The 19,149-nt window shown below is 51.3% G+C and overlaps 2 protein-coding genes across 2 annotated transcripts in view; one reads left to right on the top strand and one right to left on the bottom strand.

Annotated features, from left to right (window-relative positions):
• Positions 1–9,769: 9,769 nt before the first annotated feature.
• PXMP2 (peroxisomal membrane protein 2) lies at positions 9,770–18,272 on the bottom strand. Its single transcript, XM_026661247.1, has 5 exons — positions 18,113–18,272; positions 12,024–12,140; positions 11,370–11,532; positions 10,620–10,739; positions 9,770–10,220 (listed from the first exon to the last, which is right to left on the bottom strand). Exons 1-5 carry the CDS (start codon positions 18,220–18,222, stop codon positions 10,149–10,151), a joined length of 582 nt encoding a protein of 193 aa, XP_026517032.1. The 5' UTR covers positions 18,223–18,272; the 3' UTR covers positions 9,770–10,148.
• Positions 18,273–18,651: 379 nt separating this feature from the next.
• The window catches only part of POLE (DNA polymerase epsilon, catalytic subunit), a 37,754-nt gene continuing 37,256 nt past the window's right edge, over positions 18,652–19,149 (top strand). The window contains exons 1-2 of the mRNA XM_026661209.2: positions 18,652–18,720; positions 18,825–18,960. Coding sequence (XP_026516994.1) covers positions 18,656–18,720; positions 18,825–18,960 — 201 coding nt within the window. The 5' untranslated portion in view covers positions 18,652–18,655. The remainder of the gene's footprint in view (positions 18,721–18,824; positions 18,961–19,149) is intronic.

The raw sequence follows: 19,149 nt of genomic DNA, 5'->3' as shown, positions 1-19,149 counted from the left end.
GTTAGAAGAGGTGGGGCTGGGGCGGGGCCTCATGGAAGGGGGCGGGGCCGGGGGCAGAGGAAATGCAGATGGAGTTAGTGGAGCTTCAGTGTGATACCATTTTGAAGCAGAAGTATACAGATGTGGGAATTCCAGAATTCTACCGCTTTCTTTCACAAGAAAGATTTCCCCGTGTTATTCTCTGCTTCCGCAAGGGTAATGGCAATGTTTGGAAGTACATATATATGTGAACAGTTTTTCTCTTCCATGAAGATTAACACATCTGGGTTAAGGTCAAGGCTCACTGATGAACATTTGCAAGCAACACTGAGATTGGTTTCGTCTCAGGATATCAAACATAATATTGATGCTCTGGTTGATGCAAAACACTGCCAGCTAAGTGGCCAAAAATGAAATGACTGTCAAAATTAGCACTGACTTTTCGCATTACAGTTTTAAAAAAGTTAATACATTGACTTTTAATAGCATACTATATTACTCTTCATTTTTTTCGACTATACTTTTGTATCATTATATGAAAAGGTTTCAGTGATGCGGCCCTCGGGCCAATGTACTAGTCCTCATGTGGCCCTCGTGGTGATTTGGGTTGGAGATCCCTGCTGTAGTAGAAAGAAAGAGCCTGAAGCATGGGCCTGGTGCAAGGCTTGAGGCCTGAACCAAAGTCAGCAAAAGTTATGCTATGAGCAACAGTCAGGCCCTGTCAAGAGCCAGTGTCCAGTATATGAACTCGACACCGGTATTGCTTGCATTGCTAAAACACACTGAATATGTAAACACATTCCAGCAGGCCACTACAAGAACACCCCAGCCTAGCACACGATAAAATGGCTTGACAAAAGTGATGAATGGTGATATTTTGTCTGAAACATCAGGAGTGAGAGTACAAAGCCAGGTGGTAAATAGGAATGTTTTGTCTGAAACATCAGGAGGAAAATACAAGGGGAGGTAACAAACACGCCATGAAACGCGTATGGAGATACATAAGCTGTTTATCCCAGATTGTTTGTCTCTGTCTATAAATGTTGGTATATCTCACCTTAACCCTTCATCCAGCCTAGGGGTTAGTGGAAAGTCCCGCCACTGACTGAGCGGTGTCCATTGTCACAGGCATACATGTCTTAGGGCATGTCTACACTAACAGCCGGATCAACGGGCAGCGATCGCTCCAGCGGGGGTCGATTTATCATGTCTAGTATAGACACGATAAATTGACCACCGATCGCTCTAGCATCGACTCCGGTACTCCACCTCAACGAGAAGCGCAAGGGTCCGTCGACACACCATAGTGAAGACACTGCGGTAAATAGATCTAAGTACATCGACTTCAGCTACGTTGTTCACGTAGCTGAAGTTGTGTAACTTAGATCGATCTCCCCCCGTAGCATAGACCAGCCCTTAGTATCCTCGCAGAGTCTGCCAGGTGCTATTGCTTCATCGACAATAAACCTGGCCGGCTGCCTTCGCTACTAAACCAAGTCTTGTGGTCACTGGGCAGTTCGACTGAGGTCTGCTGTGCCAGCTATCTGCGCAGAGCTGGGACAGCACACAAAGAACACATGCACGCAGCCGACAAACACTTTACTAAATGCCCAAAAAGCCACAATCGAGGAAGAAGGGTGTATTGGTTAAAAAAATCTGTTTGAGCGGGGAAGTGAAGGCAGCTATAATATACACCTCTACCCCAATATAACACGAATTCGGATATAAGGCGGTAAAGCAGTGCTTCAGGGGGGCAGGGCTGTGCACTCCGGTGGATCAAAGCAAGTTCCATATAACGCAGTTTCACCTAAATCGCGGTAAGATTTTTTGGCTCCCGAGGACAGCGTTATATCGAGGTAGAGGTGTAGTACAAAATAGAACAAGTGAAAGAAAGGGGAAGTTGATAGTAATAAATATAAATCAGAAGCTAAAATTGATATGGGAAGCAAAACGACACAAGGGGAAATATATGGCCAACAGAGACAAGGACAATAAGGAGATTTTTAAGTATATCAGGAACAAAAAGAATCCTTACATTCTTTTCTGGTCTGTTACTAAAAGGAAATAGTAGAATTAATTGTCAATAATAATGAAGAAAAGGCAGAAGTGTTCAATAAATATTCCTGTTCTGTATTTGGGGGGGAAAACAGAGGATGTAGTCATATCATAGGATAACACTTTCTATTCCACTAGTATCTCAGGAGGATATTGGACAGCAGCTACTAAAGTCAGACATTTTTAAATCAGAAGGTCTAGTAACTTGCATCCAACAGTTTTTTAAAAGGGCTGGCTGAGATGCTCACTGGACTGTTAGTGTTGATTTTTCAATAAGTTTTGGCGCATTGGGAAAATTCCAGAAGACTGGAAGAAAGCTCATGTTGTGCCACTATTTTAAAAGGGTAAACGGGGCACCCCAAGTAATTATAGCCCTGTCAGTTTGACATTGATCCCAGGCAAGAAAATGGAGCAGCTGATACAGAACTTGATAAAGAAAGAATTAAAGGAGGGCTGTATAATTAATGCCAATAAACATGGGTTTATGGGAAATAGATCCTGTCAAACTATCTTGATATCTTTTATTGATGAGATTATAAGATTAAAAGGTCATAGTGTTTGATGCAATATACTTAGACTTCAATCAGACATTTGAATTGGTACCACTTGACATTTGATTAAAAATTTGAAAGCTGTTTAATGAACATGGCACACATTAGATGGATTAAAAACTGGCTAACTGATAGGTCTCAAAATAGAGTTGTAAAGGGGAAATCATCATCATCAAATGGGTGTGTTTCTAGTGTGGGCCTGCAGGAACTGGTTCTTGGCCCTGTGCGGTTTAACATTTTTATTAATGACTTGGGGAAAAAAACCCATAAAATCATCACTGATGAAGTTTGCAGATCACACACAAATTGTGGGAGTAGTAAATAATGAAGAGGACAGGTCACTGCTACAGAGTGATCTGGATCGCTTGGTAAGTTGGGTGCAAGCAAATAATGTACATTTTAATATGGCTAAATATAAATGTATACATCTGGGAACAAAGAATGACATTGCTTGTCCTGTTTCCCAAAAGAAATTAACCCTTTACAGCCGGTGGGTCACAATACAAGGGAGAGGGGAAACTGAGTGACAGATGTTATCCATACAAATAAATCAGAAGAGTGCCAGTTCGCCACACCGTCCATATGCAAAATGGAGGACTAGTCTGTGGGATGGTGCAATGGGGTATACTCTCTACACTGGCTCTGAGGGCTGAGGTAGGCCAGGTGGGCCCAATCAGCCAATTAAGTAGCAAAGGGTAACATAGGCTGAGTGGGGAGCTTTGATTAGAGGGAAGCTCACCTGATTAGAGGTGGGCTTGGCTAGTATATATCCTGGAAGTTGGCAGCAGCAAAGGAGGCCGGGAGGAAGTTTGTGGTGACGTTCTGTGTATTAGAGAGGAAAGGAGGGAACCCAGGGAAAGAGTAGGACCCTGAGGGCCGGGCCTGGCCTGGCAGGAAGGGTGGACTCTGAAGAGAGCAGGGTAGAAAACAGAGCACATGGGACGTGAGGTAGGAAGCAGCCTAGAGAGTGAGCAGCAAGGACTGAACAGACCTTGGCTGCGTGTTGTAGGGCCTCTGGCCCGGAACCCAGAGTAGAGGGTGGGCCCCGGTTCCCCTACCCACCACTGGGGAAGTAGCACTGGTGGGGCAGTGAGCTGGACGACAGCCCGGGTCAGTGGCTGAGTCAGGACAATGGGTGTGAGGCCTGCCTGACGCCACACGTGGAAAGAGACTTTGAAAGACACCCCGGAAGGGGAAAACGTTACTAGTGACCTGGCTGGAGGGCTGAGTCACCAAGAGGAGGCTGCAGCTCCTGGAACGAGAGAGGGGCCACAGAGAAGCAGACACTGTGTGACAGCGTTCCGCAGGAAGGGCCGTCGGCCTGGCAGAGCTAATTCCCAGAGCAGCCAGGAGGAGGCACCATCCTGAGGTCAGTAGAGCACCCCGGTCCCAGATGGTAAAAAGCTTTGCAGACAAGCTGCTTTTAGGACCTCTGAACATCTAAATAAGGGAGCCCTGCAGTCCCAGTTCTGAGCCAAAACGTAAGCTGGGGAGTGGGTTGTATCCTTCTGATCTGAAGTGGAGAACAAGTGACTCCGTTAATGTCCCACCATTTCCATGCGTTGCTGAAACTCCAGCTGGGAGAAAGCTGTTCCCATGATTCATGCACAGCTCTGTAGGGTGCCCCTCTGGACAATGGCCGGTGACCCCATTGGGATCACGGCTATAGGTAGCCATTTGCTCCTGGCCTGGCACCAACTGGTTGGGAGTCCTGAAGATAGCTCTGAGACAACAGAGGGCAGCCCCGACCTGGCCTCAGCACCCTGTACTTGGTCCAGCAACCGCTTGTGGTGTACTCTCCTCTCATGCTACATGGCTTGCTTCAACTGGCCACGTGACCTGTATTCCTTTCTATGGCATCTGGCAAGAGCCAGGAGTGTAAGTTGCCTTTCCCAATGACTCTGGATAGCCTCAGCTTTCCAGACAGTCTCCTGCAATACCGTTAACAGTGCTGGGAACTGATCGCTGAGTGTCTGATCTCGAGGAGCAAAGCCCCCTGGACCTGCGTGAGAGCTGGCCAGGTGGAGGCACCACACCCACGGTACTGCCCACCCGTTACCAGCTGGTGTCAGCTCCTACTTTTCTCACCCACAGAAGGGGGCTGAGGCATTTGTCTGGACCCAGCTGCCTGCGAAGGGCCTGCTGAACTGGGAAGGGTGCACACTGGGAACCTTCTGGCCTAATAAACCGGAGGCCGGGGGGCTAGAAGGGAAGAACTAGGCCCCTTCCTGCGGGCTTGTTCCTCCACAACTGGGCTGCTTTCCCCCCGTGGCTGCACATCCCTCTGCTGGGGCAGGGGGTGGGAGCCATGGCAACCTGCAGGAGACGCTGGGAACAATACCTGGACTTCAGGGCAGGGTGACCCACAGCAGCAGCTGGGGACAGCAGCCGGCTACTTTCCAGCCTTTACATGTGGCAGGAAAACCCTGTCCCTCTGTTACATCTTCCCAGGGTGCCCGAGGAGGAATACACCCTCTCCCCTTGCCTAGGGCAGCAGCAGAGCTCCTAACGTCATTTCACAGCGCTCCATACTCTGCCTCTGGTTGGCTTTAACATACAGATTTTCCTGTTGGTCCTCCAGCTCTGCTCTGGACTGCTGGCTTCCCTGCCCTAGGGAGCAGGCTGCACACCTATGCAGGCGTCCCGCCATGGCTACGGCCTGGCCTCTTCCGCTTTGAGCTAGGGAGCAAAGCGGAGCTCCGCTTGCTCTGAAAACAGTTCTGGGGCTAGCAATCTCCCTGCCCGCAGAGAGCCTGGGCTGGTCTCCCCTCCCCCACACCCCGTTCGGGGTGTCTCCAGGAAGGTACTGGCCAGAGGCTCCCCAGAAGCTGTAGACAACGTGAGGGTCTGTATTTCCTGGCAGAGCTTGGTCTGGGATAGCAGCAGCGGTTCCCTGGGAGGAAGGGGGGGACCTGTTACATAGGAGGGAGCTGGGCCCAAAGGCCCCGTCAGTTACTGCACTCTGCAGCACTGCCTCCCTCTGTGCTGTGTCTGGCCACAATCTGTGGGGAAGCAGAGACGAGGAGGTGGCTGAATGCCACAGATGACGGTGTGAGCTATGGAGCATGATCACCCAGGTGGGCTTTCCTGGCCGAGGTCGCTCCCTGATGCCAGCTGCTGCTAACGCCTCAGCAGGGGCAGCAGAGCTGGGGGCCGATCTCTGCAAAGGGCAAACCACCCTGAGAATTCGACACTAGGCTGGACTGTGTCAGGAAAGCAAAAAATAGGCTGGCGTTTCCCTCAGCAACGCTGGGCAGGAGGGAGGGCCAGGGAAGCTGCCGTCCATTGGGGAGGAACTTCAGGGGGCAGCGTAACCCTCTGGTGTCAGTGCCTACCAGGGCTGGGTTTGCCCCCAGGCTGCTGTGCCCAGTGTGATGGAGCTGTGGTCGTAGCCCACTGAAGAGCCATAGCATTTGACACCTTCTTTGCACACTACACAAAGCACAGGGAAATGGTGAATCAGACCTTTGGATGCCAATGGCTGCCCTGTCCTCATCCCTCACTGGAGATCTGAATGAGGATCTTCTCCTACACTGGACAATTCATCGGCAGGAGTATTTATCCTCTTCCCTCCTAACATTGTTTCAGAGCCATAATCAAGAGACTTGGGGGAGGTTCATAGTGGGTTCAGTTGTACAGAAAAACAACAGTCCCTTACAGTGTCCGAGCAGACACCCACATCCACCCATAGGAACTCTGTGGTGATGCAGAGATAGCAACAGGTATTTTAAAAGCTACTGCACGTGCACTGGGCTGGTGACGTCTGTCTCTGCCGATGAGTTAGCCTGAGAGGTCAAAGTAACGAACTTCTAGCAACGAGGCGAAGGCAGAAGTCCTACCAGGAGCTCAGCAGACAGCCCCAGCCAACCATGACACGGTCCCTGTTGTGGAGACTGCTGGACGTGAATTCAGTGGAAGAAAATTAATGCACTTGTTTTTAAGCCTCGTACAACAGCATAGATTGTTCTTTGTGGCTTTTGTCCTTCCATCCTCTCAACAGGCAAGGAAAATTTTAAACAATTATGTAAAGTAGGCAACACCTACGCTGACAGCCGTTCTTTGAGGATCTGCAGGGTCAGGCACACTTGGATGGAGCAGAACAAATGCTTTCAGGACTCCAGCACCTTTCCAAGTACTGGCCCCACCCCAGCATGGATCACAAGATTACCTGTCCTAGCCACGTTATCTCAGTAAAAACTGCTATTCAGCACAACACACCCAGAGACAATCAGATGCGGTACATAGTGTGAATTTACTGTATTGGCACGTGGCTGGGTTAGCCAATCTGCTTCAAGAGTGCTCAGTGTGATGTAATATGAGCTGCACAAAAACACAAGTAGGCTTGAATCTTCCTTTTCTTCCCAGCCAAGGGATGTTAGGCTCCTAAGGTCATAGGTCAGTGAGATTCGGCAGGGGTTGGAATTTGAGTATCTGAACACAACTGTTCAGGGGGCCGTATGGAGTCCTGGATGAAGCACAACAAGGAGAAATGGAAAAGGTAAAATCATTGAAATGTAGGGCTGGAAAGGACTTCAAGCATCAGCAAGTCCAGTCCCCTGTGCTGCAGCAGGACCAAGTCAACCCAGACCATCCCTGACAGGTGTTTGTCCAACCTGTTCTTAAAACCTCTAAGGACAGGAATTCCGCATTGTCCCTCAGAAGCCAATTCCAGTACTTTACCCATATAGTTAGCAAGTTTTTCCTAATATCTATCCTAAATCTCCCTTCCTGGAGATTAAGCCCATTGCTTCTTGTCGTGCCTTCAGTGGACATGGAGAACAATCGATCCATTGTACGCCCACACCTTGAATACTGCATGCAGTTCTGATTGTCCCAGCTCAAAAAAGATATTAGGATTGAAAAACATACCAAGAAAGGCAACAAAAATGATTGGGGATATGAAACAGCTTCCACATGAGGAGAGATTAAGAAGGCTGGGACTGTTCTGCTTGGAAAAGAGACGACTGAGGGGAGATATGATAGTCTATAAAATCATGACTGGTGGGAGAAAGTGAATAAGGAAGCATTATTTACCTCTTCACGTAACACAAGAACAAGGAGTCACCTAATGAAATTAATAGGCAGCAGGTTTAAAACGAACATAAGAATGTACTTCAAGTTCACACAACACAGAGTCAACCTGTGGAACTTGTCAGGGGTTGTTGTGAAGGCCAAAAGTATAACCTGGTTCAAAAAAGAACTAGATACGTTCATGGAGGATAGGTCCATCAATGACTACCAGCAAAGATATTCAGGGATGCAACCCCATGCTCTGGGTGTCCCTGAACCTCCGAATGCCAGCAGCTAGCACTGGCTGAAAGGGGTGGATCATGTGATAAATTCCCCTGTTCTATTCACTCTCTCAGAAGCATCTGGCATTGACCACTGTCAGAAGACAGGATACTGGGCTAGACAGACCGTTGTTCTGACCCTGTATGGCCGTTCTTATGACCATAGTCTTCTTTAGAACAGCCTTTAACATATTTGAGGACTGGTATCAGGTCCCTCCTCAGTCTTCTTTTCTCAAGACTAAACATGCCCAGTTTTAACCTTTCCTCATAGGGCAGGTTTCCTAAACCTTTGAACATTTTTTGTTGCTCTCCTCTGGACTCTCTCCAATTTGTTCACATCTTTCCTTAAGTGTGGTGCCCAGAACTGGACACAGTGCTCCAGCTGAGGCCTCACCTGTGCCGAGTAGAGCGAGACGATTACTTCCCATGTCTTTCATCTGACTCTCATGTTAATACACTAGTGCAGTGGTTCTCAAAGCCGGTCTGCCGCTTGTTCAGGGAAAGCCCCTGGCGGGCCGGGCCGGTTTGTTTACCTGCCGCATCCGCAGGTTCGGCCAATCGCGCTGCTCCAGGCCAATGAGGGCTGTGGGAAGGGCGGCCAGCACATCCCTCAGCCCATGCTGCTTCCCGCAGCCCCCATTGGCCTGGAGCAGTGAACCGCGACTAGTGGGAGCCGCGATTGGCCAAACCTGCGGACGCGGCAGGTAAACAAACCGGCCCGGCCCACCAGGGGCTTTCCCTGAACAAGCGGCAGACCAGCTTTGAGAACCACTGCCCTAGAGAACATTAGCCTTTTTCACAACTGCATCACATTGACGACTCATTCAATCTGTGATCCCCTATAACTCCCAGACCCTTTTCAGCAGTACTACCACCTCGCCATTTACTCCCCATTTGGTAGTTGTGTATTTGATTTTTTCCTTCCCAAGTGTTATACAATTAGAGAATTGATTAGTGCACTTATCTTTACTGAATTGCATCTTGCTGATTGCAGATCAATTCTCTAATTTGTCAAGGTCACTAAATCCTGTCCTCCAAGTGCTTTCAACCCCTCCCTGCTTGGTGTCATACCCAAATTTGGTAAGCATATTCTTCACTCCATCAAAAATATTGACTAGTACCAGACCCAGGATTGGTAGACCCAGACCCAGACCTACGGGATCCCGCTAGATACACCTGCCCAGTTTGACAGCAACCCATTGAGAACTACTCTGAGTAGTCTTTCAACCAGTTGGGCACTCACCTTTACTAATTTCATCTAGACCACATTTCCCTAGTTTGCTTAAGAGAATGTCACATGGGACAGCTTGCAGATTGACTGTTCAATAATTTGTCCTGACATCTTTGCAGGTATTGAAGTTAGGCTGACAGGTCTATAGCTCCCCAGATCCTCTGTTCCTTTTTTAAAGATAGGTACCGTGTTGGCATCTTACCCATCCTCCAGGAGTTCTCAAAGATCATTGCTAATAGTTCTGAGATTTCTGCAGTTAGTTCCTTAAATACCCTAGGATGAATTTCATCAGGCTCTGCCAACTTGAACACATCTAACTTACTTAAATATGCTTTAACCTGTTCTTTCCGTATTTCGGCTTGCGTTCCTTCCTCCTGGTTGCTAATATTAATGTGTTGAGTATGTAGTCACCATTAACCTTTTCAGTAAAGACTGAAGCAAAATACGCATTAAGCACATCAGCCTTTTTGATGTTGTCAGTTATTAGCTCTCTCCTTCCCCACTAAGTAGGGGACCTGCACTTTCCTTCGTCTCTCTCTTTCATAGATTTATTTTATTCCTTCCTGCAACTAAGAAGAGACTGTCCACTTCTGCATGGATCTGTCACAGATCTCAAACATAACCAGCAAGTCACCAGAGTAAAAATAAAACTTCACAAGAAAGGAGTGAAACAGCCATTTTATTATACTTAAAAATGAGTAAAAGACCCAGAACACTTTGTGCTGGTTTCTTACCCTACCAGTTGATTTTGTGGTTATTGTTAAGCACCATTAGAAAGCAGTTATTCAAGGTCTTAGTCAGAAAAGAATCAAAGTATTATTTGTACTAGGAGAGTGCCCGGGGCTCCTGGGCAGGGACGGGCACCCTACTCATCGTACTAGGCACCGTCGGCACTAGGGCAGCATGCGCGGTGTGGAATCACAGAGGATTTGCAGTGTCAGTTCTTGCAGAGGCTCCCAGATTGAAGTGGGGGCTGCGGGCTCTCAGAGCACAATTGCCTCAACAGGCGACGCGGGCCAGCCCAAAACTACAGCTGTGATGCTATCGCTTCTTGATGGAGGCCAGGTAGGCAAACCAGAAGAGAGCAACGAGGTTTCCAAACAACACCCGAAACTGTGGAGAGAAGTGTCAAGATACAGCCTGGCCTGGGGCTGACAGTCCCACTGGGTCACTTACTGCACTGGGACGCAACACCCACTTGGGATACGGGTGTGAGTGCCCATGGCTTACTGACAAGTGTCAGGGTCTGTCTGGAGTTGTGCAGTCCTTCACACGTGAACAACTGATTGTGGACAATGGGGACCTTAGTAACATGTACAGGCCAAAATCTTAAGCACAAGAGCAATTGAGGGGGCTGCTAGCATGGAGGACGGGGATCTTAGGGTGATTGATAAGGGGACCCTGGACATATACTAGTGGGGAAAAAAGCCCATGCTATAAACCTGGATGTAGGGCTGCAAAAGCGGTCAGAATTCCCAGGCAAGGCCAGCACGTGAGCAGGCAGAGACTTACCTGCATAGGGACGTAATTGACATTAACGAACTGGAAGGGGGTCCACACTTTCCAGTTCATTTTGAGTGCTACCCAGTAACCACTCTTTATCTTCTCAGCAAACGCAGACAGATCCTTCCCCTGGAACACAAGGAACATCGGTGATGGCCAGGGAGACCAGGCCTAAACTCCAGAGGAAGAGGCCCCGACTCTCACTCTCACAGAGCCCTAAGCCACGTGGGCAAAGGGGTTACAAAGACACAGATCCTGACGGAGAGCGCAGCTAGAGAGAAGCACTCACCAGCTGTGAGAGCCAGGCGCACCCGATGTGCATCACACTAGCCAAAGCTGGCCATTCCAGCAGAGGGGACCAGAGCGACTGGCCCTGCAGCACGCTCAGGAGATCACAGACCCCAGGCTGATGTTAAACAGGGGCATCCCTGCTGTATAGCAGGGCAAGCCAAGGCCCAGAGCAGCTGAGGGAGCTACTTCAGAGCTCACAGGAAGACAGCAGCAGAGCAGGAAGGTCCCCTGCTCTGACCGACAGGGCCTCTTCTAGATCATCAGTGACAAGAAGATAGATGTATCCGTGTGCTTATGTGCCTGGATGGAATCTATCTTAACTATCTGTTGCAGCATCCAGAACACCACACCCCAAACCCTACAGCCTGACTTCAGCCAAGGGAGTGGAAACACAGCCCAGGAGCTGGTACACAGTGGGGGTCTCTGTTCAGTGATGATGCAAAGCACACACTGGAGATAGGCACCTACCTCCAGCAGGTTCATGACGAAGAAGAAGAGCAGCAGGAAGGGTGGAGCAACAACCAGACGGTCCAGCAGAAGCCTCTTGACCATGGCGAAGGGGACATTCGATGGGATCAGCTGCTCCAGGTACAGGTAGAAATAGTGACTGAGTGGCCCTGTGAACAGGAACCTGACAAACCAGAGGGCATGACTGTGCTTCATCGCTGTCCTCCAGCCTTCCATCCAGCCCCAGCTTAGGTTCTTAGCTGGCCTCATTACCACAGTATCTGAGCACCTCATGATCTTGGATGTGTTTATCCTCACAACACCCCTATGTGCAGGGGCAGGGCTCTTATCTTATCTCCATTGTACAGATGGGAACTGAAGTCCCGAGAGACAAGTGACTTGCCCAAGGTCACACAGGAAGTCTGTGGCAGAGAGTACTGTGCTACTGCTCTAACCAGACCATCCTTTCTCTTGCTCCAGAGAGAGAAGCTAATGGTGCCATAATAGTGAGGGGGGAAGCACTTTGCAAGGCAGCGTTTCCTGCTTCTCACACACCTCCAGGAGCGGAGCACCACCAACTCAACATCCTCTCTGGTCAAGTTCATGCCCATCACCATGGTACCAGAGCACCTTCCAGAGATGCACTAAGTGATGTAACTAGCACCTGTGACTTACCCATAGATGGCGAATCTCAAGGGCCCGCTCAGGTCCAGGCTTTTAGATGACCCTGGCTTTTTCCGGCTCCTCTCAATGACCTGGGACAGGAGGCTCCCAAGCGCTGACAAAACAGCACTGCAGGCAGAGGGAAGGGATTGAGATCAGAAGCCAGCCAAGTAACCCAGAGTCCAAGAGGGAACCTGAGCTCTGAGCTTAGCCACTGGAGAAGAGTGCGGTAGCTCCAGGACCAGTCAGATCCGGGTGGGAGCAGTCACTGATAGGCACAGCAAGCTCTGAAGCTTCACGCTTCCTGCATGCTCGCAATGAAACCCAGCAATGGGGTGGGGGAGAAATTCTTTGTCTCATCTAGATTTAGCAGCACTGGCTCACATCCTGCAGCCCGTGACCAGGGAAATGCTCCCAGCAGCCCACTACGAGGCCCACCACTTTCAACAGAAGAGAATGTTTTTTGTTGTTATTTTTTAAATTAAAGCTTCTGACCCTTATGGCTGTGTGGCAAACATGCCCAGACGTGACTCCCCCCCCGCCCCCCATACATGGTGCGGCCTTCCAGACTCAGCAAAGAGCCTGTGCTACCTGCTCAGTGATGCGTTGACTCTGAAGACTAATGATAAAAACAAATGGCAGTGCTGGTAACTATTTTACTACAGACCATTAGCAACAGTATCTGGCTAGTTCACATACGCAGTGCCATGGAAATCAGCGATTCGGTCAGGTTCCCCATTCCCTACAGCTCTCCTCTGCTTCAGCCAGCCTCATTTAAAATATCCCAGTGATGGGGCCTTCACCCCCTACCTTGGTGAGAAAATCGCATAGCCAGATACAACTCTTCTCTTCCTGATCTTTAAGCCATGTGATCCTTCTCAGTTTCATCCTCCCACTCCTAGCTGTGCCTCGGCGCTTGATGTGAACTACCAGGGAAAGGGACCGGTAGGGCAGCAACCACCCCGCAAAGGAGAAGGGTTATAGGAGGAAGGAGATGGCGAATGAGGTACTAGCAGAGTTCCACCACCTCGCCCAGGCCCTCCCTCTTTTGAGCCCTGCTTCTGTGGCAGACCAGATCTGTGGACTGCAACCCCATCCATTCAGCAGGGTCTTAAACATCCCTGAAAACTTGCCGCTTTTCTGACAGTCTGCAGAGTCCATTCACTTGAAAGTGTCCTTTAGATTGCAGCTCGGCGTTGAAAGTGGCCGCAGGAGAACTGCTCCTGGCGTGTGCCAGTCAGAGCTGCAGGCTGGGGGGGGCAGGAAGTTTGTGCTGCCCTGAAAAGCCAACACAGCTAAGAGAGAGAGAGTTAAAGGCTCCTGCTGGTGCGTGGGCAAGAGAACAGTTTGCTGTGGGCCAAATCCTGCTTCCACTGACAGCCTTCCGCATTGATTGCGACGAGCATTTGATCAGCCCTAAATTCCATTCGCATACACCTACACAACCTCCCCAGGGCAGTGGAATCACACGCACCAGCCCTTTATTCCTGGGGAGGGTGCGTGGGAAGGAAAGAGCCCGGCTCTCTCAGCCACGGGGAGCGTGCTGGGCCAGCGGAGAGCAACACAACACGTCTACCTGTCGATGGTCCCAGGTGACCGACAGTCTGCGAGACATCGCTTATACTCTGCCCTTGGGTAGCGTGGCTCACCGGCGGATCTCAAAGAGCGTTACAAGAACAGGCACGATTATCCCTGTTGGCCAGACACTGTCCATTTCTGCCGAAATGGACATAGAAATCCTTTTCCCTGCTCTCAAATGCATAGCCCTAACTTCCCGTCCCTCTGGCTGGTCAGTGCCTCAGGGAGGGGAAGGAAGGCCAAGGCCCATGGGAAGAATAGACAGTGGCTGGTGAGAGGAAGCAGCTTGTCTGTCTCTCCATGATACGCCCATGGCACACATCACTGTAGCATCTGAGCACCTCACAGTCTTTAATGCGCTTATCCTCACAAGCCCCAGTGAGGAGGTGCCATTTATCCCCATTGTACAGATGGGAACTGAGGCACAGAGACTAAAGTGACTTGCCGAAAGTTACACAGGGCAGTCTGTGGCGGAGCATGGACTTGAACCGAGGTCCCCCAAGTTCTAGGCTAGCACCCTAACCACTAGGCCACACTTCTCCTTTGGCCCACCCAGTCACAGGCCAAGTGGTGGGAAATTGAGCCGAAGGCAATGGAGATGGGGAAGGGGATGGGGAAAACAGGAGGGGAGGGTTTAAAGAGGGGAACGGCGAGAGAAGAAAAAGCGTGAGCGCGCTCTGAGGTTAGCGACGTCAGTTATTCACACTGGGCTGGGTTCCATTTACTCTTCAGGTATCACATGGCCACGGAGCAAACACTGAGTGCCTCACTCTTCACCACACCTTCAGCCAGGAGTCTCCAAGTGCTTTACACGTCTACATGACAGCGCTACATCAGCGCCGCTGCAGAGCATCTGGTGAAGACGCGCTCTGGGAGCGCTCTCCCGTCGGCATTACTCCACCTCGGCGAGACGCCTGCGGAGCTATGTCAATGGGAGAATGGCTCTCACCACGTGCACAGCGCGAAACTTGTGTTGCTCGGAAGGGGGTGGGGGCTTTTCACACCCGAGTGATGTAAGTTAGATCGACTTAACCTTCCTGTGAGGCAAGGCCACAGTGTTCCCATTTTAGAGCTGGGGGAAACAGGGCTGAAGCAACTTGTCACAAGAGTCGGCGATGGAACCCAGGAGTCCTGACTCTCCGTTCCTCGGCTCCAATCAGCTGCAAATCACAAGCTGGGGCATGTCCCCACCTGAACGTGTGGGTGCTTGGTTTGCCAGCCCCACCCAGACCTGAGCTATCACTTGCTCAACACAGATCTGCTTCTCGCCAGCACTCTCCCTCACGCAGTGTGCAACATCTCCGTTTCCAGCTCAGAAACCTGGCCCGGGAGTTACCCCACCTCCAGCATTCAAAGCCAGATACGTCTGTAGCACAGCTTCAGAGTGCATCCCCCTCTTTGTACTGCATGGGAGCAAGACCCCTTCACCTCAATTCCCCCTTCAGCATGTGCCGGGAGAAGGCTCTGTGAACAGCGGTGCCTCCGGGCCTCACAGCAATGGCCCTGCTGATAAGCTCCCGAAGAACGTAAGAACATAAGAACAGCCGTACTTGGTCAGACCAAAGGTCCATCTCGCCCAGTATCCTGTCTACCGACAGTGGCCAATGCCAGGTGCCCCAGAGGGAGTGAACCTAACAGGCAATGATCAAGTGATCTCTCTCCTGCCATCCTTCTCCACCCTCTGACAAACAGAGGCTAGGGACACCATTCCTTACCCATCCTGGCTAATAGCCATTAATGGACTTAACCACCATGAATTTATCCAGTTTTCTTTTAAACGCTGTTATAGTCCTAGCCTTCACAACCTCCTCAGGTAAGGAGTTCCACAAGTTGACTGTGTGCTGCGTGAAGAAGAACTTCCTTGTATTTGTTTTAAACCTGCTGCCTATTAATTTCATTTGGTGACCCCTAGTTCTTGTATTATGGGAATAAGTAAATAACTTTTCCTTATTCACTTTCTCCACATCACTCATGATTTTATATACCTCTATCATATCCCCCCTTAGTCTCCTCTTTTCCAAGCTGAAGAGTCCTAGCCTCTTTAATCTCTCCTCATATGGGACCCGTTCCAAACCCCTAATCATTTTAGTTGCCCTTTTCTGAACCTTTTCTAGTGCCAGTATATCTTTTTTGAGACGAGGAGACCACATCTGTACACAGTATTCGAGATGTGGGCGTACCATCGATTTATATAAGGGCAATAATATATTCTCAGTCTTATTCTCTATCCCCTTTTTAATGATTCCTAACATCCTGTTTGCTTTTTTGACAGCCTCTGCACACTGCGTGGACGTCTTCAGAGAACTATCCACGATGACTCCAAGATCTTTTTCCTGACTTCTTGTAGCTAAATTAGCCCCCATCATATTGTATGTATAGTTGGGGTTATTTTTTCCAATGTGCATTACTTTACATTTATCCACATTAAATTTCATTTGCCATTTTGTTGCCCAATCACTTAGTTTTGTGAGATCTTTTTGAAGTTCTTCACAGTCTGCTTTGGTCTTAACTATCTTGAGCAGTTTAGTATCTGCAAACTTTGCCACCTCACTGTTTACCCCTTTCTCCAGATCATTTATGAATAAGTTGAAGAGGATTGATCCGAGGACTGACCCTTGGGGAACACCACTAGTTACCCCTCTCCATTCTGAGAATTTACCATTAATTCCTACCCTTTGTTCCCTGTCTTTTAACCAGTTCTCAATCCATGAAAGGACCTTCCCTTTTATCCCATGATAGTTTAATTTACATAAGAGCCTTTGGTGAGGGACTTGTCAAAGGCTTTCTGGAAATCTAAGAAGTGAGGTTTTTACTCACGAAAGCTTATGCCCAAATAAATCTGTTAGTCTTTAAGGTGCCACCAGACTCCTTGTTGTTTCTGGAAATCTAAGTACACTATGTCCACTGGATCCCCCTTATCCACATGTTTGTTGACCCCTTCAAAGAACTCTAATAGATTAGTAAGACACGATTTCCCTTTACAGAAACCATGTTGACTATTGCTCAACAGTTTATGTTCTTCTATGTGTCTGACAATTTTATTCTTTACTGAGATCATCGGTTGATTAAATCAATAGCAGGGGAAATGCCTTAAGATCTCTGGCCAGGGCGTTACGTTGGATCCAGTCTGAACTTTGGCCTGGCAATCAGATTCCTCTTGTTCTGAGGGAAGCTGAAGGGTTAAGTGGTGTATGGAGTGCTGGCAAGAGGTGCCAACATGATGACTCTGGAGACTGGTGTTATTATCTAGACTGTGGTAGCACCTAGGGACCCCAATCATAGGAGCAGGGCCCCCCTGCGCTAGGTGCTGTACAAACAGTCCTCTGCCCTCCATTATCGACAGAGCAGGTACAGCCCGGGCAGCTGCAGGGCAAGTTTCTCCTGCTCCAGCAACACGCCTTGTCCCCGTCCTGCAGGGACCCGTCTGGTTTAGAGGGGAGCTCAGTGTCTGTGACCCTCAGAGTCCGTGGTGCCTCTGCTGAGAAGAGCAGCCAGTGCAGGCTGTGCCGATGTCTTCAGTGAGTGAGCAGGAGAGACCCCTCCCCCCATCACTGCTCAGAGGCCGCTGGACCCAGCCCACTGTGACGTCTGGTGGGGCTGCTGACTGCAGCTGGCTCAGACAGCGGCGGAGAGGTAACACCCCCTGCAGCCCATGCACACAGAGGGTATGTCTACACTACAGGATTAATCCGAATTTAGATAATTCGAATTTGGGAAACAGGTTGTATAAATTCGATTGTGCGCGGCCACACTAAGCACCTTAATTCGGTTTTAAACCACATTAATTCGGTGGTGTGCGGCCACACTACCCCATTAACTTAAATACAGTAATTCGGTGGTGTGCGTCCACACTAACCCTAATTCGAATTAACAAAATCGATTTAGGCTCTACTCCGTTCGTCGAGGTGGAGTACAGAAATCGATTTAAAGGGCCCTTTAATTCGAATTAACTGGCTCTGTAGTGTGGACGGGTGAAGGGTTAATTCGGATTAAGGCAGCTAAATCCGAATTAAAGTCCTAGTGTAGACCAGGCCAGACAGCCCCAACTTCCCCTCACTGCCGGTTACAGCCACATGGGTGAGAAGCCTGGGAGCCTCTGTTCAAGGCACAAGAACTGGCTGACAGGTGGTGTGCCAGCCCCACGGAGTGCACCCAGCCCCGAAGGGCAAGGGGGCGAGGGCCAAGCATCCTGCAATCCCGCTGCAGCTGGGGCTCTGCCCTGGGAACAGCCCTGCCAGACACCTGGCGCTGTCTGCATGGGGCAGGCGGGGAGCACAGGTTAGCTGGCACCGTGTTAACCAGGACTCTGCCCTTGGGTTCGCCAAGCCAGCCGCGTCCAGGGAGGTGCGAGCTGGGCCTGGCTAAGGGCGCGGAACGAGGGCAACTGCACAACTCACAACAAAGCAGGGGGGGTCCCGGTCTCTCCCGGGAGGGGGAATCGGTCCCGGTCTCTCCCGGGGGGGGGGGCGGGCCCCCCGGCTGGGGGGGGGGGGTCGGTCCCGGCCTCTCTGCCCGGCGCTCACCTGGACGCCGCCTTGGTGAGCAGCGGGTAGAGCCGCAGCAGCAGCAGGTACCGGGCGAGCAGCCTGCGGGGCAGCGGCCCCGGCGGCGGCTTGGAGAGCGCCGGGCACATCGCGCCGCGGCACCAGCGACCCTGGGCTGGCTACTGCGCGTGCGCCCGTCGCCTCCAGGCGGGGCCAGCTGGGCGGGGCCCGCGAGCCAAGGGGCGGGGTTCTGAGTACTAGCGTCTGGGCAGGTAGCTCGGGGGCGGGACCAGACCCGCGAGGGGCGGGGTTATCCTTGTTAGGGCGGGGCCTGGGCTTGTTTCCTAGGCTTGGAGATGGGGTGAGGCTAAAGGGCGGGGCCTGCTCCTGGCGGGGCGGGCCGATGGAGAGGGTGGCCTCTCTCCCATTGGCTGTCGGAGGGGCGTGCGCCAGGAGCGCCCTGTGATTGGCGTAGCATCCGGAGGCGGAGAACGGGCCCGGCGCCCGCGGAGGGGGCGGAGTCAGGCCGATCTCGCGGGAGCTGGGTGCAGCGCGGGAAATTCGCTGCCGGCCGGGGCCGGGATGGTGCTGAGGAACAGCGGGCGGCGCCGCGCCGAGCCCGCGGGCGGGGACTCCGACCCCCCCCGGTGAGGGGCGCGCGGGATGGGGGCCGTGGGGCGGGGGCTCCCTGCGGGCGCGAGGCGGTCCCGGTCCCGGTCCCCGGCCCGGCCTGACGCGCTGCTCTCCGCAGGGACGATGGCTCCGGGCTCTCCGCCCTCAAGCGCCTGGAGCGCAGCCAGCGGACCGACCGGCTGGACGCGCAGTTCGGCTTCGAGCGGGCCAAGGAGCCGGGGGAGAAGACGGGCTGGCTGATCAACATGCACCCGGTGGGCGGCGCCGGGCTCTGCCCCGCGGGGCCTGGCCCGGAGAGCGAGCGGGGCGCGGGTGTCGGGCCGGCGCGTGGGGATCCGGTTTGCCGGGGGGGGCTGTGCGGTAGTGTCACCGCCTGAGGGGCTTGAGGCGGACTTTAAAGGGTCCGTTGGCCCGGTGTGCTTAGCGCCAATAAAGACACCGAG

The sequence above is a fragment of the Terrapene carolina genome, unplaced genomic scaffold, assembly GCF_002925995.2.
Source record: "Terrapene carolina triunguis isolate 2854851 unplaced genomic scaffold, T_m_triunguis-2.0 Scaffold951, whole genome shotgun sequence".
NCBI classification, from domain to species: Eukaryota; Metazoa; Chordata; order Testudines; family Emydidae; genus Terrapene; species Terrapene triunguis.
This window is presented reverse-complemented; position numbering and strand designations above follow the sequence as displayed.